This window comes from Phascolarctos cinereus, unplaced genomic scaffold, assembly GCF_003287225.1.
Source record: "Phascolarctos cinereus isolate Bilbo 61053 unplaced genomic scaffold, phaCin_HiC Scaffold_5;HRSCAF=322, whole genome shotgun sequence".
NCBI lineage: Eukaryota > Metazoa > Chordata > Mammalia > Diprotodontia > Phascolarctidae > Phascolarctos > Phascolarctos cinereus.
The window spans coordinates 259,487,430-259,515,081 of record NW_027555958.1 but is presented as its reverse complement, the minus strand read 5'-3'; the positions used below and the strand labels follow the sequence as shown (position 1 = coordinate 259,515,081).

General features: G+C 37.1%; 1 protein-coding gene and 1 pseudogene across 4 annotated transcripts in view; one reads left to right on the top strand and one right to left on the bottom strand.

Moving 5' to 3' along the window:
- The window catches only part of TBCD (tubulin folding cofactor D), a 502,517-nt gene that overhangs the window by 73,219 nt on the left and 401,646 nt on the right, over positions 1-27,652 (bottom strand). For all 4 annotated transcript variants that reach the window (XM_078155768.1, XM_078155769.1, XM_020987528.2 and 1 more), the window contains 3 exons: positions 19,595-19,753; positions 19,315-19,453; positions 13,547-13,668 (listed from right to left, as the gene is read on the bottom strand). In XM_078155768.1, the coding sequence (XP_078011894.1) occupies positions 13,547-13,668; positions 19,315-19,453; positions 19,595-19,753 (420 nt within the window). The remainder of the gene's footprint in view (positions 1-13,546; positions 13,669-19,314; positions 19,454-19,594; positions 19,754-27,652) is intronic.
- On the top strand, positions 7,427-9,865 carry LOC110209430 (H-2 class II histocompatibility antigen, E-S beta chain pseudogene; annotated as a pseudogene).

Genomic DNA, 27,652 nt, shown 5'->3' with positions numbered 1-27,652 from the left:
TAAAAAAAAATTTAATATTTATTTTTAAAACTTTGAGTTTCAAATTCTCTTCCTTCCTCCCTCCCCACCCCCTTCATTAAAAAGGCAAGCAATTCGATACAGATTATGCTTGTGTAGTCATGTAAAACATATCCATAACAGTCACATTGTGAAAGAAAACACTGATTAAAAAAAATTCAAGAAAAATAAAGAAAGTTTAAAAAGTATTCTTCAATCTGTATTCAGACACCATTAGTTCTTTCTCTGGGGATAGATAGCATCCTTTATTATAACTCCTCCAGAGTTGTCTTGGATCATTGTATTGTTGATTATAGTTAAGTCATTCATAGCTGTTACTGTGTACACAGTAAATTTCACTTTACATCAGCCCATGCAAGTCTTTCCAGGTTTTTCTGAGAGCATCACACTCATCATTTCTTATACTACAACAGTATTCTGTCATAATCACATACCACAATTTGTTCAGCCATTCTCCAATCGATGAGCATCCCCTTAATTTCTAATTCTTTGCCCCCAGAAAAGAGCTGCTATAAATATTTTTACATACCTAGGTCCTTTTCCTGTTTGCTTTTTATCTCTTTTGGGGTACAGACCTAGAAATAGAATTGCTAGGTCAAAGGGTATGCATGGTTTTACAGCCCTTTGAGCAAAGCTCAAATTATTCTACAGAATAGTGGAGTTCATAACTAACAGTGCATTAAAGTTTCATTTTTCCCATATACCCTCCAACATTTGTCATCTACCCTTTCTGTCCTATTAGGCAATCTAATAGGTATGAAGTAGTATAAGAATATGGCTATAGATGGCTTTGATTACTTCATCTGAAAACTGATCATATCTTTTGATCATTTATCAATTGAGGAATGGCTCTTATTTTTATAAATTTGACTCAGTTCTCTACATGTTTGAGAAATGAGGCCTTTATCAGAGAAACCTGCTTCAAATTTCTTTTTCAGTTACTATTACTAACTGTATTTCTCTCCATCCTATTCCCCCCTATTTATTCTATTCTCTCTCTCCTTTCACCTGTCCCTCCTCAAAAGTGTTTTGCTTCTGACTACCCCTTCCCCAAATCTGCCCTCCTTTCTTTCACCTCCCCCTCATTTGATCCCCTTCCTCTCCTACTTTCCTGTAGGACAAGATAGATTTGTATACCCAAGTGACTGTGTACGCTACTCCTTCTTTGAGCCAAATCTAATGAAAATTAAAAATGATAATATTAATGAACCTTATGGTTCACTTACTCCTCCTCACCTTCCCCCTCTTAGCCCCCACTGTAAAAGCTTTTTCTTGCCTCTTTTATGTGAGATAATTTACCCCCATTCTACCTCTCCCTTTCTCTTTCTCCCAGTACATTCCTCTCTTGCCCCTTAATTTTATTTTTTTTTAAAGATATCATCTCTTTATATTCAACTCACACCTGTGCCTTCTAACTACCCTAATAATGAGAAAGGTGTTATGAGTTACAAATATCGTCTTCCCATGCAGGAATGTAAACAGTTTAAACTTATTAAGTCCCTTTCCTGTTTACTTTTTATTCTTCTCAAGCATCATATTTTAAAGTGAAATTTTCTATTCCGCTCTGATTTTTTCATCAAGAATGCTTGAAATGCTCTATCTCATTGAATAACCATTTTTTCCCCTGACAGATTATACTCAGTTTTGCTGGGCAGCTGATTCTTGGTAGTACTCCTGGCTCCTTTGCCCTTTTGAATATCATATACCAAGCCCTTTGATCCTTTAATGTTAGAAGCTACTAAATCTTGTGTTATTCTGACTGTGGCCCCATGACATCTGAATTGTTTCTTTCTGGCTGCTTGCAATATTTTCTTTGATGTGGAAACTCTGGAATTTAGTTACAATATCGCTAGGAGTTTTCATTTTGGGATCTGTTTCAGGAGATGATTGGTGGATTCTTTCCATTTTTATTTTACTCTCTGGTTCTGGAATATCAGGGCAGTTTTCCTTGATAATTTCTTGAAAGATGATGTCTGGCTCTTTTTTTTTTTATCATGGCTTTCAGATAGTCCAATAATTTTTAAATTCTCTTTCTTGGATCTATTTCCCAGGTCATTGTTTTTTCCAATGAGATATTTCCCACTGTCTTCTATTTTTTCATTCCTTTGGTTTTGTTTTATTGTTTTTTGATTTCTTATGAAGTCATTAGCTTCCACTTGCTCCAGTCTAATTTTTAAAGAATTATTTCCTTCAGTGAGTTTTTGGATCTCCTTTTTCATCTAGCCAATTCTGCTTTTTAAAGCATTCTTCTCCTCATTGGCTTTTTAGACCTCTTTTACCATTTGGCCTAATCTATTTTTAATTTTTTTAACTTATACTTATTTTTAGTTTTCAACATTTACTTCCACAAGGTTCTGAGTTTCAAATTTTCATCTCGCCCCTCCCCCCACCCCAAGATGGCATGCACTCTGAATATCCCTTCCCCTAGTCTGCCCTCCTTCTATCTCTCCCCCTTCTCTTATCCCTTTCCCCTTCTACTTTCCTGTAGGGCAGGACAAATTTATGCACCCCATTTCCTGTATTTCTTATTTCCCAGTTGCATGTGAAAATATTTTTTTTAAAAATATATGTTTCTAAAACTTTGGGTTCCAAATTTCCTCCCTTCCTCCCTCCCCACCCACCCTCATTGAAAAGGCAAGCAACTCAATACAGGTTATACATGTGCAGTTATGCAAACACTTCCATAGTAGCCATGTTGTGAAAAACTAATTCTATTTCCCTTAATCCTATCCCGCCCCCCCCATTTATTCTATTCTTTCTTTTGACCCTGTCCCTTCTCAGAAGTGTTTGCTTCTGATTATCCCCTTTCCCAATCTGCCCTCCTCTCTATCATTCCCTTGCTCTCCAGTCCCCTTCTCCCCCTATTTTCCTGGAGGATAAGACATATTTCCACACCCAATTAAGTGTGTATATTATTTCCACCTTAAGCCAAATCCTATGAGGGTAAGATTCATTCATTCCCTCTCACCTTCCCCTGTTTCCCCTCCACTGTAAAAGCCTTTTCTTTTCTGTTTTTTGTGAGATAATTTACCCCATTCTACCTCTCCCTTTCTCTTCTCCCAGTATAATCCTCTCACCCTTAATTTTATTCTCCAGATATGACCCCTTCATCTTCAACTCACCCTGTTCCCTCAATCTATCTATCTAATTCATCTATCTATGTATCTACCTATCTACATCTATATATATACATACATATAATATTTTCCCTCCAACTACCCTAATACTGACAAAGGTCTCGAGTTATAAATATCATCTTTCCATACAGGAATGTAAACAGTTCAACCTTAATAAGTCTCTTATGATTTCTCTTTCCTGTTTATCTCTTCATATTCCACTTGAATTTCAAAGTCAAATTTTCTATTCAGCTCTGGTCTCTTCATCAAGAATGCTTGAAAAATCCTCTATTTCACTGAATGACCGTTTTTTCCCCTAAAGGATTATACTCAGTCTCACTGGGTAGGTGATTCTTGGCTGTAATCCTAGCTCCTTTGTCCTCCAAATATCATATTCCAGGACCTCTGGCTTCACAATGTAGAAGCTGCTAAATCTTGTGTTATCCTGATTATGTTTCCACAATACTTGAATTGTTTCTTTCTGGCTGCTTGTAATATTTTTTCCTTGACCTGGGAACTCTGGAATTTGGCTATAATATTGCCAGGAGTTTTCCTTTGGGGATCTTTTTCAGGAGGAGATGGATTCTTTCAATTTCTATTTTGCCCTCTGGTTCTAAAATATCAGGGCAGTTTTCCTTGATAATTTCTTGAAAGATGATGTCTAGGCTCTTTTTTTGATCATGGCTTTCAGATAATAATTTTTAAATTCTCTCTCTGGATCTATTTTCCAGGTCAGTTGTTTTTCCAATGAGATATTTCACATTGTTTTCTAATTTTTCATTCTTTTGGATTTGTTTTAAGTGTCTTGATTTCTCCTAAAGTCACTAGCTTCCAATTGCTCTATTCTAATTTTTAAGGGAGTATTTTCTTCAGTAATCTTTTGGACTTCCTTTTCCATTTGGCCAGTTTTGCTTTTTAGGGCATTCTTCTCCTCATTGGCTTTTTGGACCTCTTTTGCCATTTGGGTTAGGCTATTTTTTAAGGTGTTATTTTCTTCAGTATTTTTTTGGGTCTCCTTTAGCAAGCTGTTGACTTGTTTTTCATTATTTTCTTGCATCACCCTCATTTCTCTTCCCAGTTTTTCCTCTACTTCTCTTACTTGCTTCTCAAAATCCTTTTGAGCTCTTCCAAGGTCTGGGACTGATTCACATTTTTCTTGGAGGTTTTGGATGTAGGAGCTTTGACTTTGTTGTCTTCTTCTGGTTGTATGCTTTGATCTTCTTTGTTACCAAAAAAAGATTCTATGGTCTGACACTTCTTTTGAGCTGCTCATGATCCCAGAATTACTTGAGTTTTAAACTCTTTTAAGGTAGAGTCTGCTTCCAATGGGGAGAATGTACTGTCCCAAGCTTCGGGGGTTTGTACAGCTGTTTTCAGAGATATTTCTAGGGACCTGTAAACTTTCAGTTCTTCCAAGGTGATAAGGGGCGAGGTGTTTATTCCTTTCCTGGCCTGTGCTCTGGTCTGTGAGTAACCACAAGCACTCTTTTCTGTCTCGGAACTGTGAGGAAGATTTCCTCTGCAGAGCCACTACAAGATCCACCACACCATTGCTCCTCCTCACCCCAGGACCTCCTCTCAAAACTGTGACTCAGATCCAAGAGATTCCTGTCTCAGCACAGGCAAAGAGATCCCTGCAATCCCTCTCTGATCAATCACCCGATTCCCCCTCAGGCTTTGGGCTGGAAGCTCAAGAGGTAGCCACTGCCTCAGGGCCACACTTGCTCAGGAACTGAGGCTGAGACCTAGCTTCTCTCTCACCGCAGAAACAGACTTTTCCCACTGACCTTCTAAGTTGTCTTTGGCATTCATTGGTTGAGAGGTCTGGAAACTGCCACAGCTGCCCACAATTCAGTCCTCTGATGCCTGCTCGTTCGCTGTGGCCTGTGTGCCCACGCTGAACTGCGCTCCTGTTACAGCCCAGCGCAATATACCTTTCTGATCAACCATCCAGGTTGTCTTGGGCTGGAAAGTTGTTTCATTCTCTCTTTTTGTGGATTCTGCTGCTTTAGAATTTATCACCATTTTTTGTAGGTATTCGGGGGGATTTGGGGGTGAGCTCAAGCAAGTCACTGCTTTCATTCTGCAATCTTGATTCCACCCCCAATTTGTTTTTTAAGGTGTTATTTTCTTCAGTATTTTTTTTTTGTATCTCCTTTACCAAGTGGTTGACTCATTTTTCACAATTTTCTTGCATCATTCATTTCTCTTCCCAATTTTTCACCTACCTCCCTTACTGGATTTTCAAAATCCTTTTTGAGCTCTTCCATAGCCTGAGACCAATTTGTATTTTTCTTGGAGGCTTTGCATATAGGAGTTTTGACTTCATTTTCTTCTTTTCAGCATGTGTTTTGATCTTCCTTATCACTATTGTAACTTTCTATAGTTGGAGTTTTTCCCTTTTTTTGCTCATTTCCCCAGGCTATTGCTTGACTTTTAACTCTTTGTTAAAGTAGAGCTCTGCTTCCAGGGTGGAGGATGCACTGTCCCAAACTTCATGGGTTTTGTGCAGCTGTTTTCAGAGATACTTCTAGGAACCTCTAAGTTTTCAGTTCTTCCAAGCTGGCATGATTTAAGGAGAGGTGTGTTTACTACTCTCCTGGCCTATGTTCTGGTCTGTGAGGGACCACAAGCATTCTTTTCTTCCATGGAACTGCGAGGAGGGTCCCCTCTCCACTGCTGCTGCAAGTTAGTGTTCCTCCTTGCCCCAGAACTGCCACCTAGGACTGCGACCTGGATCCAAATATGGGCAAGGCAACTGAGTATCCTGCCTCCATGCTAGCAAAAAGACTCCTGTAATCTCCTTCTGACCAGTTGTTTGACCCCCTTAGTGTCCATGGGCTGAGAGCTCAGGAAACAGCCTCTGCTGCCAATTTAGTCACTCCTAAGGCCTCCTCCTAGTTTACTGTGGCAGGAGCTGTTCTTGTGTGGTCTGTGCTGGACTACACTCCACTCTTACCTAGCTGCAACAGACTTTTCCTGCTAACCGCTAAGTTGTCTTAGGTATCTATGGGCTGAGAAGTCTAGGAACTGTCACTGTGGCCAGTGATTCAGTTGCCCTGAGGCCTGCTCTAGGTTTGTTGGGGGCCAGTCTACATTGGCACGGCCTTTGCTGGACTGTGCTCTTCTCTCACCTTGTAGCAACAGACCTTTCCTGATGACCTTTCAAGTTGTCCTGTGCTGGAAATTTGTTTCACTCCATCTTTTTATAGGTTCGAACGGTACAGAATTTATTTAGAGTCATTTTCTAAAGATATTTGGAGGTATTTGGGTGACAACTCAGGAGAGTCTCTGCCTTTACTCCACCATCTTGGCTCCACCTCCTCAATCACCATTTTAGAAGGCTCACTGCAGCAGGGTCCTGTCTGGTCCCTATCTCCAATATTCATAATTTCTCAGTCTTCATCCCTATGCTGATTTGAGCTGGAAAAATAACATTGTTTTCTTTAGATTTCCCAGGTGGGTCTGGGTTTTCTGCATTTTCTAAATCTTTGTGAAGTAGTTGTCGAGGACAGCTTTACTGGGCTAGTTTCTTCTACAAGCCATCTTGGTTGGTCCCTGGGAAAATCCCTCCCATGTATTTTCTCCCCATATTTTAATATATTTTTATTTCACTAAATATTTCCCAATTACATAACATTCATTTCTAAAAATTCTGAGTTCCAAATTCTCTCTCTTGCTCCTGCCCCTCTTCCCTCCTTGAGAAGGCAAACTGATTATATGTATGAAGTCATCCCATTAATTTTTTTTTTTGGTGAGGCAATTGGGGTTAAGAGACTTGCCTGGAATTACACAGCTGCTGAGTGTTGTGTGTCTGAGGCCAGATTTGAACTCAGGTCCTCCTGAGGTCCTGGCCTTTAAGGCCAGTGCTCTAACCACTGTACCATCTAGCTGCCCCTATCCCATTAATTTTTAACAATTTCTTCCAAGTCACTTTATTGAATATATTTTTAATTGTATTGTTGTCAGTAAATGATGTGCTTAATATGCCTTTCTGCATTTGTTTGTGATGTTTTTGTACCCTGATACATTTGTAAAGATGTTGCATATAGCTTAGAAACCTGTAAAGTCATTTCTGTTTTCTTGCAGTAACTGTGAAAGATGTAATATGTTTAATTTTTCTTAAGTTCTATTTAGATCCTTAACTTTTTTATTTATATTTTTTTTAGATTTGAATAAGTCTGAAACAGATTTTTAGTATCATATTTTTACTGTCTATTTCTCCTTGGCTAACTTCAAGTATTTAAATGCTGGTCTTTTTTCTTTTTTACAAATAGCTGAAAGTCTTTCAGTTGAACCAATGTCCATTTTTCTTAGGGTGGGGAAAGGACTTTTTAAAAAAAGAAAAAAAAAGGCAGTGGATGTTGGCCGTGTTCCCCTTAGGCCCAAACTGCAGTCATGGATTCGGGGAGAGGAAGTGTCCTTCAGGGCTGATCTGCCCCCGGGTATCCCCCCAGAGCACTTCATTGAGCAGTTAATGGCTGACTGTTACTTTGTGAATGGGACGAAGCAAAGAAATATACACAACCAACAGGAAATTGTGCACTTCAACAGCGATGTGCAGGAATTTGTGGCAGTGACAGAGCTGGGGTGGCCAGATGCTGAGATTTGGAACAACCAGAAGGAGCAACTGGAGTATGCATGGACCGTGGCAGACTGGTTATGCAGGAACTGGCAAAAGGGGATGGAGATCTTCTCAGAGCACGTGAGCATTAAGCCTGAGGTGATTGTGTATCCATCAAAGATGGCTCCCCTGGGACACCACAACCTGCTTGTCTGCTCTGTCACTGATTTCTACCCTGGGGACACTGAGGTCAGGTGGTTCCTGAATGGGCAGGAGGAGATAGCTGGGGTTGTGTCCACAGGCCTGATCAGCAATGGAAACTGGACCTACAATACACTCGTGATGCTGGAAATGACCTCCAAACATGGAAATGTCTACATCTGCCAAGTGGAGCACTCCAGCCTTCAGAGACCTGCTGTCTTTGACTGGAAAACACAGTATGAATCTGCCCAGAGTAAGATGCTGAGTGGAGTCGGGGGCGTTGTGCTGGGGCTCATCTTCTTTGGAGTTGACCTTATTTTCCATAAGAGGAGTCAGAAAGGAAATCATGGTTCACAACCAACAAGACTCCTGAGCTGATCCCTAAAGCTGTGTCCCTGGACATGTTATCTGCCCCCTCACCCTCCTCCCCCCCATGTTTGGAGGCCCCCTGCTTGTGCTCAGATCTCCAGGAGATTACCCCTATTGACCCCTTCCCTGGAATTGCTCCTGCCCTTTACCTTTGCCTCTGTCTGGACTCTTTAGCATTTCCCCAACGGAGCTTCAAAGACCCCCTCCACTCTTCTTTGTTTCTGTACCTGTGTTTTATCCATTTCTGTCCCTTGAGGCTTCACCCCCAATAAACTGGAAGACAGCATCAACTGGTGCTTGGTGACACAGAGACAAAGTGAGTGGAACAGACAGAAGAAATGTTAGTACTTAGGGATCTGTGTAATAAATTTGTGAAATGCCCCCAGAGGTGAAGATTACAACCCATCCACACCTTTTCATCCCCTGTGCCAAGTTTTGTCTGTATCCTTCCATAAATCCAACAGAGGGTGATTACCCAGCATACTAGTGGCCTTCCTCTAAGTTTCTTGATATTATGTAAATACTAATGGCCCTTACAGGCTGTCTGCCCAGGAATCCTTCACTTTCCCTATGTGATAGGCCCACCTTATTCTGGTCATCTTTCACTCTCATGACATTCCTTCTATCACTTCTGCTCAGTTTTCCTTGATGATATGCTATGGCCTATGCTTTCCCATCATGTGCTCCTCCATCACACTTTAAAGAAAGTAAAGCTTTATTAATACCACCCCCCCAAAAAAAGAAGCTGTATAGAGTAAGATTAGAAAGGTGAGAGGAGAAGAAAAGGGAGGGAATTTTAGAGGGATGGATAAAATAAGGAATAAACAGGGTAAGGGGAAAAGATAAGGTAACAGGGATAAGGCAAAAAGAAAGGCTGAGAAGGAAAATAGTGAGTAAAAATAAGACAGAGGAAAATTCACAAAGAGCAATTAGAATTTTGTCAAATCTATAAGATTATGAGTCATTCCCCAATTGATAAATGATCAAAGGAAATGAACAGGCAGTTTTCCAATGAAGAAATCAAAACAATTTATAGTTACATAAAAATACTCTAAATTATTATTGATTACAGAAATGCAGATTAAAACAACCTTGAGATATCATTTTACACCTACCAAATTGGTTAAAATGATGGAAGGGGAAAGTGACAAATGGAGAGGATATGGAAAAATTGGGGCACTAATTCACTGTTTCTGGAACTGTAAAATGATCCAACCATTTTGGAGAGTAATTTGGAATTATGCCCAAGGAATTATTAAACTACCTATACCCTTTGACCTGGCAGTACCTCTACTGGGTCTGTTTCCAACGATAATTAGGGGGAAAGGAGAAAAAAAAAACCTGTATGTTCTAAAATGTTTATGGCAGCTCTCTTTGTGGTGTCAAAGAACTGGAAATTGCAGGGATGCCCATCAACTGGGGAATGGCTGAACAAGTTGTGGTATATAATTGTGATGAAATACTACTGTGCTGTAAGAAAAGATGAGCTCAATGATTTTAGAAAAAGATGGAAAGACTTGCACAAAATAATGAAGAACGAAATGAACAGAACCAAAAGAATATTGTACACAGTTAAAACAATATTGTTGGGTTTTCTTTCAAATTTTTAGGCAGTTGGGGTTAAATGACTTGCCTACAGTCACACTGCTACTAAGTGTCAAGTGTTTGGTTTGAGGCTGGATTAAAACTCAGGTCCCCCTGACTCCAGGGCCAGTGCTCTATTCACTGCACCATCTAGCTTCCCCTAAAGCAATATTGTTCTAACAATGACTTCGAGCAAATAAATTGTTTCAACTGTTGTAAATACCTAAATTAACTATAAAGAACATATGAAGAAAAATGACACCTGCCTCCAGAGAAAGAACTGACAAAAAGAATTATGTATGGAATAATTTTGTACACACACACACAAATGTATATTTGTGTCTAATGGTAGCCATCTCAAGGATGGGGGAGAGAAAAAAAGGAAAGAAATTTACATGATAATTTTGTTGTATATTTGAAAAGAATAGCAAATTGTGCATAGAAGATTTGCAGTTTCATGTGCAATTGTCTTTTTTATTGTACTGTTTTATGGAAATGCTTGTTTTATTCCATAAATTAAATAAAATTTAAAAAGTAACTTAAAAAAGTATTTAAATGCTATGCTGTTTGTGCATTTATATTAAGTAGTGATTTTAATTCATTATTTCATCATTCAAAATGCCATTAAGCAAAATGTAGTTCCTTAATTCATCTATTTTTACATGTATGCTTTTGCTACAGTTATGTATGAAATCATAACTGCAACCCTTGTTTTTTTTAGTTCACTTGAAGCATAATAGATTCTGCTTTAAACCTCTCATTTTAATTCTATGTGAATCCTTATGCTTCAACTGTGTTTCTTATGAAAAACACATTCCTGAATTCTTTTAACTAATTCTTTTAACTAATCTATTATGATGTCCTCTCCTGTTTTATGGATGAGTTTATCCTATTCACATTCATGGTTATGACTGTTAATTATATATTTACCTCCAACCTGTTGTCTTCTACTTTTTCCGTTCTTTGCCTCCTTCCCTTTCCTTTTATGGTAAGAGAATTGTTTGCCTAACATTTGTTAACTTTAAGTGTCACAATCTGTTTCCATTCCCTTGCTCTTTTCCTCTTCCTTTTGCCTTGCCTTTGATTATATTTTCTATTATATGTTCTTTCTTACATTTTGACATGCCCTTCACACTCACTCCTCACACCTGGAAGTATGTCTGATGAATATACATTCACCTAACTATTTGCCTATCCTGCCAAAACCCCCTCTTCCTTTTCCCTACCCATTCCTATTTATCTATTAAGTTTAATGTATTTCTATACATTGTTCTCCATACATGTTTGTGTATGTACACTATGTGCACTGGTGGATATTAATTTATAAGTGTTCCACCTTCCTTTTTTCTGGTTCATATCGAAATAAGGCTCATGGCATACCTATTCCTCTTACCCATTCTTTACATTTTCATACCCTTCATCTCATGCATGCATGATTATTATGTGAGACAGTAGGATTCCTCCTTTTCCCCCTGAATAGTCTCCTATCTCTTCAAATTACAAACAATTCTCTCTTTACATAAATTCACATTGTGCAAATTCAATTTTAGGTGAAGAATTTTTTTTTTAATTTTTTTTTTAGGTGAAGAATTCTGAAAGAAATCCACATTAAAAAAAAAAACCCTATGTTAACTTTACCCGTATAGTACTGTGCTCTTCCCCTCTCTATCTCTCTCTTTGCTCCTGCCCCTCAACTTGGAGCTCTGTTGGCTTCCCACCAAACAAACAAAAAAAACTGTTAAAATATCCTTTAAAAACCCTTTCAAGTAAAAGCAGAATGGACATGAAGAGATGGCCACTGCCACCACAGCCATAAGGGGTGTGATTTGAGACCTCCAGCACCAAGAGAGGAAACCTTTGGCCACCCACCCATGTGGCCAGTCTTGCTTGTCTGTCTTCCATCTGTCCACACTTGAATATCATGTATCTGTTCCCAGTTCCTAATACCCCACGTCTGCCCCTCATGTTCTTCTTCTCGGTTCCAGTCAGGCCCCCACATGGCTGGCCCTGGTCCCCTGCATGTGCTTCTTCCTACTGTCACTTCTCTGTTTCTGGCCCCTCACATGTTCCTGAACTCTGTGCAGACACCCCCTACCCCCCAACCCCCTACCCCACCCCACCCCTGGGTGTGAGACCCTTTCTTCTTTTCTTGCCTCTGTTCCCTACTTTCCTGGGCAAATTAACATTACATAAAAATAGCTTTACATAGGGATCTGCAGAATGACCCACTTATGTAAAGTGACAACTCTTTGTATTCCTAGGACCACCAAAAACAACAACATAACTCCTAGGTCCTCTGCCTTTCTTATTTAAATTTATCAACCCCCTGACACTTTTAAGGGTCTGAGAGGATACTTGTTTCCTCCCCCAGTCCTATTTCATTGATCAAATTTGTGTACCTTTCTATGTTTCTTTTGTTTAATATGTTTCCATTTCAAAGTATCTACCCAGTCCTGGAATTCACCAGGAGTGACTGGAAATACTCTATTTCATTAAAGATCCATTTTTTCCTCTTTAGGATTATACTTAATTTTGTTAATAGCTTATTCTTGGTTGTAAGCCTTTATCTTTGGCCTTCTGGGATATCATATTTGAAATTCTCCTCTCCTTTAAACTGGAAGCTGTCAAGTCTTATGTGATCTTAACTGGCTCCTTTGTACTTGAACTCTTTCTTTTTGACTGCTTGAAATACATATTTTTTCTTTAACCTGGAAGCTTCAGATTTTTGGCTATGATATTGCTGGGAGCTTTCATTCAGAAATTTCCTTTAAGAAGGTACCAGTGAATTCTTCCTATTTACACAATGTGCGCTTGTTCTAAGACATCTGGGCAGTTTTCATTTATAACTTCTTGAAAAATGGTATACAAAGTTATTATTAAGTTTTGTTCATGACTTTCAGATAGCCTAATGAATATTGGGTTATCTCTCCTGGACCTGTTTCCCAGGTTAATTGTTTTGTAATCTTATCTCCATTGCACACTTCCCGGAGATTCTGACAATTTTTTCTTTGTTCACTTTTTTTTGTTTTCTTTGCATACATTTTTTAACTGACTAGAGGAGGTTATAGCTAATTCTCTTTAGTTGTTTTAGGTTGTTTTTTTTTTTATCACTGTTATATCTAATGTACTTTTATTGCATCCCTGGGCTTCTCTAAGGCCTATCTCCATACCAAATTCATCTGCTTTAAATCTCATTGAAAAACATATTATTGTGACAAGACTTGGAAAAAATGAATTGTTTGTTAATGGTACATTTAATAAAGGTATAGTTTCGCAATGAATGATTTTCTTAAGAACTCAATGCCAAACCATGTAAAATAAGTGACTGAAGCAAAATGAAGATACATTATATATTAAATTAATTATTCATACATTTAATTATTTATGAATAAAATTTTTTAAGTTTTCTGTCAACAGTTTATTTTACTTTGACTTGTTAATTTGTATATCTCTGTCCCACATTAGATTCTGGGGAAGATCAAATAAGGTAATATAGATATTAAATAATTTTGCAGCTTGAATAGCAAATCATGGTACGATTTCATCATTTTATAGATGAGGAAACAGGAGCACTGAAATGAAGTGCTATACAAATGGAAGGTACTACTACTACTACTACTACTACTACTACTACTACTACTACTACTACTACTACTACTTCACTATTCTCATAACTTCAAGATGTCTAAATTACCTGTCATTCAGGAGGTTGTCCTCAAATACTTGAATCAAAGTTTCACTAAAGCTGTCCATGGCTTGAATATCATTTTGAATTTTCTTCATGTACTCAAAAAGACTTTGTGTTGAGTACCTGACCTGTAACACACACAAAAAAAATATTCAATAAGGACACTTGGGGGACAGAATCCATCTCTGGCAGATAAAGATATAAGAGGAAAATTAACCACAAATGTATACTCTTAACAACCATGACTGAGACAAGGATATACCGCAGAGAACTTCAGCTTAATCCTTATAATGCACAGTCAATGTTAGAATTTAATGAACTACACAGCCTGAATTTCATTTCTTATATATAACTGTGGCCTCTGTGCAGTTTGTTGTCTTAGTTCTATTTTGTTTTCTCTGTATGAACTCAAACAAATCTTCCCAAGTTTCTATGAATTCTCTATGATGAAATAATATTCCATTATATTCATATACTAGATTCTTCAATCATTTCTCAGTCAACAGACAATTACTTTATTTCCAGTATTTTTGTTATGACAACTACTTTCAATTCTGTGAGGCCTTTCTTTCTTTGACCTTTTCAGGTAATATGGCCAAGGTAAAGGGTAAAAGGATATGAACAATTTAGGCACTTATAATGATAAATTATTCATTTATAATAACTTATGATAATGTATAGTTATATTCATTATTTATAATAATTATAATTATAATTATTCCAAATTATTTCCCAGAGTGGTTAGATCAACTTATATTTCCACGAAGGGAATACTAGTCTTCTCACAATGACTATTTCAGTTTTTATTATCCTTAGAAAGGCAATGCTGCCTAATAGATAGAGAGCTGGACTTAGGTTCTAAAAGACCTGGGCTTCAGTCCTATCTCTGAAACATAATTGGTTCATTTCACCTTTCACTGCTCTAGAAGAGCTACTGATAGGTATCACAAATTCTCCATTGGGAGTTCCCCATACCAGTGAAGGCACAGATTTGGACTTTTTAAAAAATCACAACATTTACCAATTTATAGACCATATCTGAAAAAAAAGAAGACCCATTAAGCTACAAGTCTTTTAAAATAGCATAATTATTTAAAATGTACTACAGAGCTCTGAAATAAAGTAAGTCTCAAAAAGTCTTTGGGTTTACACAGGACCAAATAGTTATCTTTGGTCTAGTTTTACATTAGTCACAATCAAAATTCTCAAATAAGGTAGTCTTCATTTGTGGCTGTTTCATTTCTTCATCATTCATTTATACCTAAACCCATCTACAATATCCTAATAAGTGGACATCTAGCTTCCATTTGAAGACCTTTAGCAATGCAGAATTCATTATCCACCAAATACAAAATGTTTTAAAGGTTAATTATCATTGCATTATCATCACCATCATGCAACAAAGTAGTAAATCTATTCTGTATATGAATACCATGTTATTCAAATAATCAAATGGATTCACAGATCCAAATCAACTAACTGTTTACATATCTTGGGAAACCAAACCCTTATCAGAGAAATTTAATACAAAGATTTTTTTCTTCTCATTTGACTGCTTCCTTTCTTATCCTAGCTATATGAATTGTGTATGTGTGTGCATGTGTGTGTGTACATAGCTTTTCAGTTTCAAGTAATCAGGAATGTTTTTACTGATATTTTTGTTTCTGTATCACCTTAATTTTCAAAATATATTCTTCAAGGGAGATATCCAATGTTAACAATGGGGGAAAGACAGGAAAAAAGCTATTTTAGAAAAATCAACCAATATATGAAATGACTCTAACAATATATAAAATGTTCTTCAATCAGAGATCCATCTCTCCCTCTACCACATTCTCCTGCAATGATGAGAAAAAGGGGCATTTTTCTCATCTTTTTCCTTAGAATCAAGTTTGGTCACTATAATTACAAAGTGTTAAGTTTAGCTGACATTGTTCTTTTGTTATTTACATTGTTGGAGTCATTATTCATATTGTTTTCTTAGCTCTGTTTACTTCACTTTGCTTTAGTTCACATAAGTCTTCCATGTTTCTCAGTATTCATTATTTCCTATAGTGCAATGATTTGTCATTATATATTACAATTTGTTTGTGCAGCTAGGGGGTGCCAGGCCTAGAGTCAGGAAAACCCCACCTCCTGAGTTCAAATCTGGCCTCAGGCACTTACTAGCTATATGACCCTGGGCAAGTCACTTGACCCTGTTTGCCTCACTTCCTCATATATAAAATGAGCTAGAGGAGGAAAATGGCAAACCACTCCAGTATCTTTGCCAAGAAAACCCCAAATGAACTCTCAAAGAATTGGACATGACTAAAAAAATGACTGAACAACAACTACAACTACAACTACAACTTGTTTGGCCAATCAATAGGGTTATGCTTTCTTTTTAGTTCTTTGCTACTACAAAGAGTATTACAAATACTTTGATATACATGGAGAATTTAATTTAATCCCTTATTTCCCTGAAGTGTATGCCTAATAGAAGAGCTCTAGGTCAAAGAGTTTAAACATTTTAATGGCTTTCTTTGGTTTTTTGTTTGTTTGTTTTGTTCTTTTTTAGGCAATTGGGGTTAAGTGACTTGCCCAGGCCACACAGCTAGTAAGTGTCAAGTGTTTGGTCTGAGGCTGGATTTGAACTCAGGTCCTCCTGACTTCAGGGCCGGTGCTCTGTCCACTGCACCACCTAGCTGCCCCTAATGGCTTCCTTTGAATAACTGCAAATTGCTTTTCAGTACAGTTGGACTAATTCATGTTTATTTATGGGCCTGTTTTTCAACAGACCTTCCAACTTATGAAATATTTTAACAACTTATTGTGAAATATTCACAATATACTTAATCCTATTAAATGTAAAGCACCTAAAGCAACGGAATTTTTTTCAATTTGTTGTACAACTTCTTTTGGCAGGACAAATATATACAAAAGTTATTCAAAAACTAAGGTTACAAAGGAATTATCAATTCATCATCACATACATTTTATTGGTAACACAGTGTTTTGTAGTGTATTTAACAAAGGAAAGTATTATCAGTTGCAACATTGTGATTTTGTGCCCTCAGTTTAAATGGTCCCCAAGTATACACCTTGTGACTATTTCTGAGTTGTTAAAGTGTAGCTGTGATTTGATAATTAAAAGCATATTCAAATTACAATGTATAATGTCCTGGGCATAATTAACACTCCAAAAAACCTTTATTATCACCAAATAGCACTTCTCACAAATGGGTGAAAAAATTCTTAATGAAATAAAACAGTGTACAGAAAAAGTGCATTAAAACACAAGTCTAAAAATCATCTAAATGATTTCTTTCAAAATAGAGACAGCAAGTAGGAAAAATTTTACACGATATCAGCAATATAAGAAAATAGTGATTAAAGATATTTTCTATATAATGAATATGTAAAGTAATTTTGAAAAAAGAGCATTGGCTTTAACATCAGATTACCTAGGATTGAGTTCAGGATCAATAATGTACTAGCTATAAAGAGGCCTAGCGGTTTGCGGGGTGCTGCTGGGAACCCCTGAGATTGCGATGCTGGGCCCTGCCTCAATGAATTCAACTCAAATAAAACATATAGGCCAGGTGACACTTGCAAGGACTAGCGGGCATGAGAGATTCTCAGCCTCTGAATGGTGACCATGATAGATCTTATAAAGTAACTTTGGGTGGCCAGAGGAGAGGGCTGGGAAAATGTTCTGGGTGAGAATTCTGACTGGAATGTCTAAAAGACTGAACAGACAATGGGAATAGATAATGAAGGAACTGAAAGGCATCTGAATGAGATCAAAAAGGTGGGGCTAGGGCTTTCAAAGTGAGATAAGGGGAATCAATAAGGAACCCTCTGAGACCAGAGTAAGGGCTTTCTGGGGCCTATAGGCAAAAGGCAGCCAGATTCTTTTTAGGGTGAGGGGCAATGGCACATCTGAATAAGATTAAAAGGTAAGGCTAAGGCTTTCAAAGTGAGATGAGGGGCTGGGGTCTGTAGACAAATGGGAGTCAGATTTCCTTTGGGGCAAGGTGCTAAGATCTCAGCTTGCGCCCACACCCCCATCATCTATGTTGGGCAATTCACAAGCTCTCTTAAGAGAGACTCTGATTCTTAACCTTTTAAAATAAGTATAATATTCATACAACTATATCACTGGGGTTTTGTAACACTCAAATAAGTTGATGGATTGTAAAAACACCCTGAAAATATAAAGTATTACGCAAAGACAGTTATTAATTTCCCAATCCTTTTATTCTATTATTTTCTTAATACAATTTTTAAAACTCTGTTAACTGCTTTAAAAGTAAGTAATCCTAAGTAATCCTCTCAGCCCCAGGTAACTAAAATAAAATAAAATAAATAAAATAAAATAAAACCTGGCAAACTTTGGGTGCTTTCACTTAATAAAAGTATACTATTTATAGAAACAAAAAAAAATAGCATTCCTATTTCAAAAGTAAATTCTATTCTCATAATCTTAACATTTGAGCTACTATCTATATCATGGGAGAAAATCTTTTGAAAACAATCTAGATTTCACAGTCATAGGAGTTAGAGTTGAAATGATCTAAAATATCATTTAGTCCAACTTTTATTTTCAAAAAAAGCAACTTGAAGCCCACAAAAACTGAATTTATCTGTGGTCACAAGGTAGCGAATAGAATTGGGATTCTAAACCATGTCCTCTGATTCCAGATCCCAGGAAGCTAAATTCATAATTTCAAGCTAAAGAACAAGACTTGAAACAGCACAGATAAGCAGTATTTTATATTCACTGACTGTATTAAAAGTGATTTCATTCTAAGATTGCTTGGAGAATGTAAATAAACATACTCTAAACACAGTACAATTTTTTTTAATATATAAGAAGGAAAAGTAATGTTAGAAATGAAATAAATGCCACTGATTTTTAAGTGAAAATGAAAACTGTTTAAATATTCGGGTGTTTGTAATAGCAAGAGCAGTGAAATAAATGGGTAAGCAAAGTCATAAAAGATACTTGTGCAAACATCACTAAGGAAAAGAAAAACTGAGAACATATATGATACTTTGTAAAAGTCAATTTTTAAACCCAGAGGTATTCCCAAGTCTGTCTGTATATAATATACTTCACTGTCATCTTGAAGAAAATAATTTCATCAAGTTTCAATCATATTGCTCTCATATTGTACAAGATTTTCCATTGTCAACCTATTTAACAACAAAGATGACAATATAATCTTGTGGTCATGGGAAAAAGAACTAAATCCTTGATCTTGTGTGGAAATGCACAGAATGACACAAAACCATTCTAACTCAGTTAAAAGCTTTTTAAAAAGAAAGAAACCAGCAAAAGACAATAAAAAGATCCATAGCTGTGATGATCTTTCTATCCTACAATCATTATCCTCCGACACTGCTGCAATTTACTAAGAAAAGTTTCGTAGGATTCTAAAAGTGGAAGAGACCTTGATGGTAAATTTATTCCAATCTCTATATTTTACAGATGAGTAAATTGTTGTCCAGCAATGTGACTGTATCACCATACCAAAGATCTTCCTTAAATCCACTGTGGTGAAAGACAAGTACTGGTCAAGTACTTTCAAGACTTTTAAGACCTTAGAGAACAGAAGTAATCACAATGATTCACACATAAAGCACCCTGAGTTTCACAAAGTACCCAACCAACCCACATGACAAGCCTAGAAAGCAGGCAAAGCAACTTTTTCCCCCCAAATGGAGTATCACAGCTCCTTACACAACTCAAAGCTTTAAAAGAACTAAAACACAAGATGTTTTCTTACCGTTGACTCTGTTAAGCCACCAACAGAGACTGCCAAACCTAATAGGACATGGTATCGATAGGCTGGCAGTGCAAGGAGCTGAGTAATGCAAGGGAATGCCTGTGAAGGGGCATTCCAATTTAAAACAGAAGATTCTGATCTGTAAAAAGAAGTAAATACCATATATTATGAAATTTTCTTTTTTTCTTTTTTTACCGTCCATTCAATGAAAAGAATAAGCACAGCAATTAAGAGTATGCTGGAATAAAAGTCGGATGAAAATATACAAAATTTCTCATACCTTGGAAATATCTTTTCTAATTCTTCTCTATAAGGAAGGTGGGGAACTGGAGGACTGTCAAAGTACAAAAGATTCAAGAAAATGGATCCAGCATGAGCTCGAAATCTGTCAATTTTCTCACTTGATTGTTGGGCTAGACAGCACATGATCTGTTTACAGCTGCAAAATAACAAGAGCCACTGGTTAGTCCATTGCTATCAGCATCATGACGAATACACTAGCATTTTAAGGTAAAAAGCTTATATAGCAAAACTCAGATATTTAGCTATTGTCCTAATGCCGAAGTTCTCAAACTTTTTTGTCTCCTGATTGTTTCACACTTTAAAATTAATGAGGCTGGCAGCCCAAAGAGCTTCTCTTTATGTGAATTACACCTGTTGCAGTTTCATGGTGTGTTGTGGTGGCACTGTCTCAAAGAATCCAGAATCAGATCACCTCTAATCCAAGTACAGGCACTTATTAAGGACTGATGCCCCTCAGAAGTGGGTTATGGTTCCAAGAGGAACCAGCAACTTAGTAAGACAACACAAATTTATAGTGTAATGATGCTGATTACACAACAGAAATCACAAAAATTAAAAAGTCAGGAGGGATTTGCTAAGAGATTAGGTAATGGGGAGGGGTCCCTTCTATGGTTCTGTAGTCAAACATCCTGGTCATGCCTGCCCTCCGATTGGCTAGCTATTGTGGTCCTGTCCTATCAAGATAGATAGTCAGATATTATAGCCCTGTCTTAGGCTAGATGGATGATGTGATTATGGTTGAGTACAAGAACACACCTGTTCAAATATGTGAACTGGATCTGGGGGCAGTGGCTAGCTAGGACCAGTGGCTGTGTTGAGTCTGGGAGCCCGTGGTGTGGTTAAAGCCAGATTGTGTGTTTAAATCAGGACATGCCTGCTGTTCAGTGGGGCCCATAAGGAAGTTACAATATTGGGGCTGGGGGCAGCTTTATTAGGATTTCATCACATCTATTGATATTTACTATATTGGAAATTAAAATATTAGAATTATTATGAAAGGGTCTTGAGGACTCCCATAGGTCTAAAGACTATATTTTGAAACTTGTTGTTCTAAGATACATTAAAAGGTCTCTAATTCATCCTAACCATAGGTGGAGGATGGAGTATAGAAAGACATTTCAATAAGTAAAACAGTTTACAGAAAAATAATTATTATTTTGGAGATTATACATAGTAATTATTTTTTTTTAAATATGGAGCTGATGGTGCCCTCTGAGACTCAAAAGACTTACTCTTGACAGGCTTTCTTTGCCCTGGACACCAAGCATACACTCTCTTCCTGCTTAACACCCTGTCTTGTCATTTTCTGGAAACTTCCATACACCATGCTTTTACTCCATATTTTCAACCTAGTAATCTCTCTTTTTTGATATCAGAGGAGTCAGCCAGACCACCAGAATGAGAACCTACCCTGTTCATACAAAAGTAAAGAACTCCAACTGTTTCAATGGGCTGACCTTGTGTTAACATGATCAGAGCTGAAACATTCAAAGTACCAACTAGGAGGGTGAAACTGGATATGCTAAGTGGTGTTTCTAAATAACATCATCACCCTCTTCTTATCTTGCTGTGACCTAAAAACCACTGAACCCAAGGCTATAAGAACTAAGACTTAATTGTCTTAGTCACTCCTTCTGGTGAAAGAGACCTAGTTATGTCCTTAGCTACAAAGTCTTCTACCCTCACTTCAACTATTATTCTATTCTCCTGATCCCAAGAGTTTTGTTTAAGGCCTTGAACTTTTCCATGCATAACTTGCACTGCACTATAATAAAATGATTTATGTATTTCTGGACTATTTGGCTCTTTAGTGTATTACCCTCTAACAACAATAAATGTTAAGAACTGGGACATCTTATACTACAAAATGATTGGACTACATGATTTTTGCAGGTCTTTCAAACTTTAGATCTATGATCCTGCATAAATAATATTTTCTTCTTGTTCAGTTGTTTCAGTCGTGTCCAACTCTTTGTGAACCCGTTTGGGGTTTTCTTGGCAAAGATACTGGAGTGCTTTGCCATTTCCTTCTCCATCTCATTTTTCAAATGAGGAAACTAAGACAAAAAGGGTTCAGTGACTTGTCCAGGGACCTATCCAGTAAGTAAGTGAAGCTGGATCTGGACTCAGGAAAAATAAGTCTTTCAGACTTCAGGCCCAGTATTCTACCCACTGAACTATCTAATTGTCCTACAAAAAATATACACATGTATATTAATAAATAAAATAAGGTAATTTGAAATAGAAAACAAATTCAATATTCTCTTTTCTTCCTAATTTTACCCCTCTCTCCCATCTACATGGGTTTCATTTTTTACTTCACTCCAAAGATCAAAATCACCTCCTGGGAACTCTCAAAATGTCCTTAATTCTACAATTAAATTCCCTGCAGTTTCAAAGAAAGACAATTCTCGTTTCAAAAAGCAAATTGCTTTAGTGATGCTTTCAGGCAAATCTGAGAAGACTTCTTTTTTTTTTTTAAAGGCAATTGGGGTTAAGTGACTTGCCCAGGGTCGAGAAGACTTCTAACAAGTGAAACAAAGTGAAGTGGACATAAACAGGAAAACAATTTATACAATAACAATGCTATTGTGAAGAAAAAATAAATTGGAAGGATTTAAGAATTCTGACACAGGGGAAAGTGAACAGAATCTTTTAATAAGACCTATTTTTTGCTTTTCCTTTGTCTGAGCTCAGGATTGCTACTGATGCTTTTTTTACTTCAGCTGAAGAATAATATATTCTACTCCAACCTTTTACTTTTACTTTACGTGTATCCCTCTGTTTCAAATGTGTTTCTTGTAAACAACATATTGTAGGATTATGGTTTTTAATCCATTCTGCTGTTTCCATTTTATGGGGGAATTCATCCCATTCACACTCACAGTTATGATTACTATCTGTGTCTCTCTCCATCCTATTCCCCCCTCCACCATTTATACTTTCCTTTCTCCTTTTCTCTCTTTCCTTCCTCACTAGAGTTTTGCTTTTGACCACCACCTCCCTCAATCTGCCCTCCCTTTTATCAGCCCCCTCCCTTTTCTTTACCTTTTCCCTTACTACTTCTTCCCTCCTTTCTACCCCTTTTCTTTTCTTTCCCCTTTCCCCTCCTACTGTCTGTATAGCAAGTTAAATTTCTATACCTGAATGTTATTCCCTCTTTGAGCCAAATCTGATGACAGTAAAGTTCAAACAATGCTCACCTGCCTCCCTTCTTTCCCTCTACTGTAACATGTCTTTGTGCCTCTTCATGTGATACAATTCACCCTTTTCTGTTTCCTCCTTTCCTCTTCTCCCATTACAGTTCCTTTTCATCACTTCATTAGGTTTTTTACACCACATCAAAGTCAACTTAAACCCACCCCCTCTGTCTATGTATATCCCTTCTAAATGTTGTAATAAAGATACAGTTCTCAAGAGTTATAAGTATCATCTTCCCATGTAGGGATGTAAACAGTTTGCCCTTATTGAATAACATATTTGTTCATTTTTTTTCTCTTTGTTGTTTACCTTTTTTATGCCTCTCTTGAGTATTGTATTTGAAGATCAAATTTTCCATTGAGCTATGGCCTTTTCATCAGGAAAGTCTGGAATTCCCTATTTCAGTGAATGTCCATCTCTTCTCCTAAAAGATTATCTCAATTTTGCTGGGTAGTTTATCCTTGGTTGTAATCCAAGCTCCTTTGCCTTCTGGAAAAGGGACCTTCCCACTAGTCCCCCTAGCCTCATAAGCTAAAAGACTGCTGTACCTAATCTTTCTGTTGACTCTACTACTTCAAGATTTTTCCTGGGGCAATATTCTCTGGATTTTTCAATGTTAATACGGGAGAGGAGAGCTACTTACTGCTTATTCTTCCATCTTGGCTCTCAGAAGTCAAAGCAGGTTGAAAGTGAACAGAACCAAGAGAGTACTGACAACAACATGTTAAAGACCAATAATTTTGAAAGAATTAGGACCTCTGATTAAGTTTAATGACCATCCACGATTCCACAGGACTTGGATGAGACATGTTACCAACCCCCTGAGAGAGAGGTGAAGGATTCAAAACAATAAATAAAATACACGTGGTCATTTGTTTAGCTATACTACATGTTTGTAACAGAAGTTTTGCCTTTATTTCATTTTCAATTGGAGGTTGATGGTTAAGGTGGGAGGGAAAGAAGGCAGATTTTTGCTGATTGAAAAAATATATAATTCTAAAAGAAAAATATGTTTAATTTATTATATATTATGTGTATATACTTTTTTAAAAATGAACTTTACATTATAGAACCTTCTGTTTTCTTTTTATTTCCTCAGAAAAAAATTTGTTTGTTCTATTTTGTATATGGGATATTTTTAGATGCTTTATAAATTCATAATCTTTTTTAAAAAATGAAACAAAAAACAGATACCTTTATTAGAGTTGTGGATCCTTTATCACTTTTTTTTTTACATGTAACAGTATTTTATTTTTTCCAATTACATGTAAAGACAGTTTTCAACATTCATTTTTTATAATATTTTGAGTTCTAAATTTTTTTCCCTCCTGCCCTCCCCCCAATCCACCAAAACAGCAAGTAATCTGATATAGGTTATACAAGTGCCATCGTGTTGAACATATTTCCACATTAGTTATGTTGTGAAAGAAGAAACAGAACAAAAGTGGAAAAATCAGAAGAAATCAAAACCAAATGAAAATTGTATGCTTCAATCTGGATTCATACTCCATAATTCTTTCTCTGGATGTGGATACCATTTTTCATCATGAGTCTTTTGGAATTGTCTCTGATCACTGTATTGCTGAGAAGAGCTAAGTCATTCATAGTTGATCATCACAGAATGTTCTCCTGGTTCTGCTTACTTCATTTTGCATCAGTTCATTATAAGTCTTTCCAGGTTTTTTTGAAATCCTCCTGCTCATCTTATAGTACAATAGTCTTCCATTATTTTCATATACCACAACTTGTTCAGCCATTCCCCAACTGATGGGCACCCTCTCAATTTCCAATTCTTTGCCACCACAAAAAGAGTTGCTCTAAATATTTGTGTACAAGGAGGACCTCTTCCCCTTTTTATGATCTCTTTGGGATACAGAATTAGTAGTGTAATTGATGGATCAAAGGACATGCACAATTTGATTGCCTTTTGGGCACAGTTCCAATTTGCTCTCCAGAACGGTTAGATCAGGTCTCAACTCCCCATTTCTTCTCCAATATTTATCATTTTCCTTTTCTGTCATATTAGCCAATGTAATAGGTATGAGGTGATACTTCACAGTTGTTTTAATTTGCATTTCTCTCATCAATATTGATTTACAGCATTTTTTCTTTTTCCTTTTTATTCCTTTTTTTTTTTTTTGCTTTTTAGTGAGGCAGTTGGGATTAAGTGACTTGCCCAGGATCACACAGCTAGTAAGTGTCAAGTGTCTGGGGCCATATTTGAACTTAGGTCCTCCTGACTCCAAGGCCTGAGCTCTATCCACTATGCCACCTAGCTACCCCCACCTTTTTTTTCAAAGCCATTTTTTAATGACTCTAGATAGCTTTGATTTCTTCTTCTGAAAACTGCCTGTTCACATACTTTGACCATTTATCAGTTAGGTAAACTTACAAATCTACAAATCTTACAAATTCTTACAAATTACAAAAGACTTGTATTCTTAAAAATTTGACTCAGTTCTCTAGGTATTTGAGAAATGAGGCCTTTATCAGAGATGTTTCCTGTAAAAACTGTTTACCAGCTTTCTGCTTTCCTTCTAATCTTGACTGCATTGATTCCGAGCAAAATCTTTTTAATTTAATGTAATCAAAATTATCCATTTTTTATTTCATAATGTTCTCTATCTCTTGTTTGGTCATAAATTCTTCACTTCTCCATAGATCTACCTTGTCACTTCTTGAAAAATCTTACCCTTACAGGTATGTATGTGTGTATATCACACACACATATACACACACAAAGTGGGTGTGGATGAGGTGCAGGACTAACATTTTGGGAGAAGGGCAGATAAATTGGGAGCAGGTTGCAATTTACATTTAAAAATTATTATCAATTGAGCCCTCAATTTTCTTGTCCTTTGACAGAATATAAGCTCCTTGAGGGCAAGGACTATTTCATATTTTGTCTTTGTATCTCTAACACTTAAGAGTACTCAATAAATACTTGTGGATTGGAAAAAGAAAAAAGAAAAATCTCACTCTTGTAGTTTTCTCCATCTTTTGAATTATTAAATATCTGCTTCTCTACTGCTCCCCTCTTTCTATATTCAACTATGCACAAATCTTTCTTACTTAAACACATTTTCTTTGACCTTACTTCCTATTTTTCTCATTCCAAAGTTGTCCAAAAATTATATATTTTGATTCCATTTTTTCACTATGTAATCTTCCTTAATCGCCTAAAACTTTCAAACCTCCATTTGTTCAGTTGTTTACTTGTGTCCAACTCTTCCTGACCCCATGGAGCATACTGCCAATGGGATTTTGTTGGTAAAGATACTGGAGTGGTTTGTGGAAGTTAAGTAACTTGACCTGGGCCACATACCTAGAATGTGTCTGAGGCCAGATTTCAACTCAGGTCTTATTGACTGCAGACCCAGTGATCTATCTATGGAGCCACTAAGCTGCCTCCAAGGACAACAGAGGTTAAGTGACTTGCACCAGACTACACAGCTAGTGTCTGAGGCTGGATTGAACTCAGGCTTTCCTGACTCCAGGCCCAGAACTCTATCCACTGAGCCATTTAGCTGTTGCCCAAACCTCTAGTGCAATTCCTAAAATGCTACCAGTAATTTTATTATCATAAAATCCAATTATATTTACTCAGTCTTTATTCTTTGTTTTTCTACTATATTTCATAATATTGAGCATCTCTTCTTTTTAAAATTAAAATTATTTTTCAATTAATAAGTATTTGCTCTCTCTCTTCCACCTCTCCTTCCAAGAAAAAGATAAAAATGAAATCCTTGTAACAAATGATCAGGTAAGTGACCTTACTAGGAGGTGGAGGCAAGATGGTAAAGAAAAGGCAGGGACTCACCTGAGCTCTCACAAATTCCCCTCCAACCAACTTCAAATAATGCCTCAAAACAAATTTTGGAGTAGCAGAACCCACAAAAGGATGAGGTAAAACAATTTTCCAACCCAAGACAACTCAGAAGGTTTGCAGGAAAGATCTGTCACATTAGGATGACAGTGGAACACAGTACAGTACAAGCCACACCCCAGAAAACTAGCCACAGAACTTGGGGGTGACTGAATCAGTGGTGGCAGCAGCAGCTTTCAGATCTCTCATCCCACAGATGGGAAGGAGATTGGACAATGGGTCAGAAGGAGATTGCATGGGTGCCTTTGCTGGCACTGAAGGCAGGACTATGTTGCATTGCCTATACTCAGATCTGGGTCCCAGTCATGGGTAGCAGTCCAAGGCTGAGGAGTAGGGACCCTGGTCATAGTTCTAGGGTGGAAAAGAGTACTTATGTTCACTTACAGACCAGAGAATAAAACAGGAGCGTAGCAAACCGACCTCCCTTTAGATCATATCACCTCAAAAGAACTAAAAACATACAGAACCAAAAACTAGCTCTGAAAGGAGCTGCACAAAAAACCTGAAGCTTGGGGGCAGCGAGGTGGCACAGTGGATAGATTACCATCCCTGAAATTAGGAGGACCTGAGTTCAAATCTGACCTCAGACCAAACACTTGACATTTACTAGCTGTGTGACCCAGGACAAGTCACTTAAGCCCAATTGCCTTAAAAAAAAAAACCTGAAGCTTGGGATAGGGCCCCCTAAACCCTGGAAGCAGAGTCCAACTTTAACATAAAGTTAAAAGTCAAGAAAGAGGCTAAAAATGAGTAAACAACAACAACAACAAAAAAGATGCTGACCAAAGAAAGCTACTATAGTGCCAGGAAAGATCAGAAGACAAAGAAGTCAAAATTGCTATATGCAAAGCCTCAAAGAAAAATATGAATTGAATTCCTGAAGAGCTCAAAAAGGATTTTAAAAATCAAATAAGAGAGGGCAGCTAGGTGGCGCAGTGCATAGAGCTC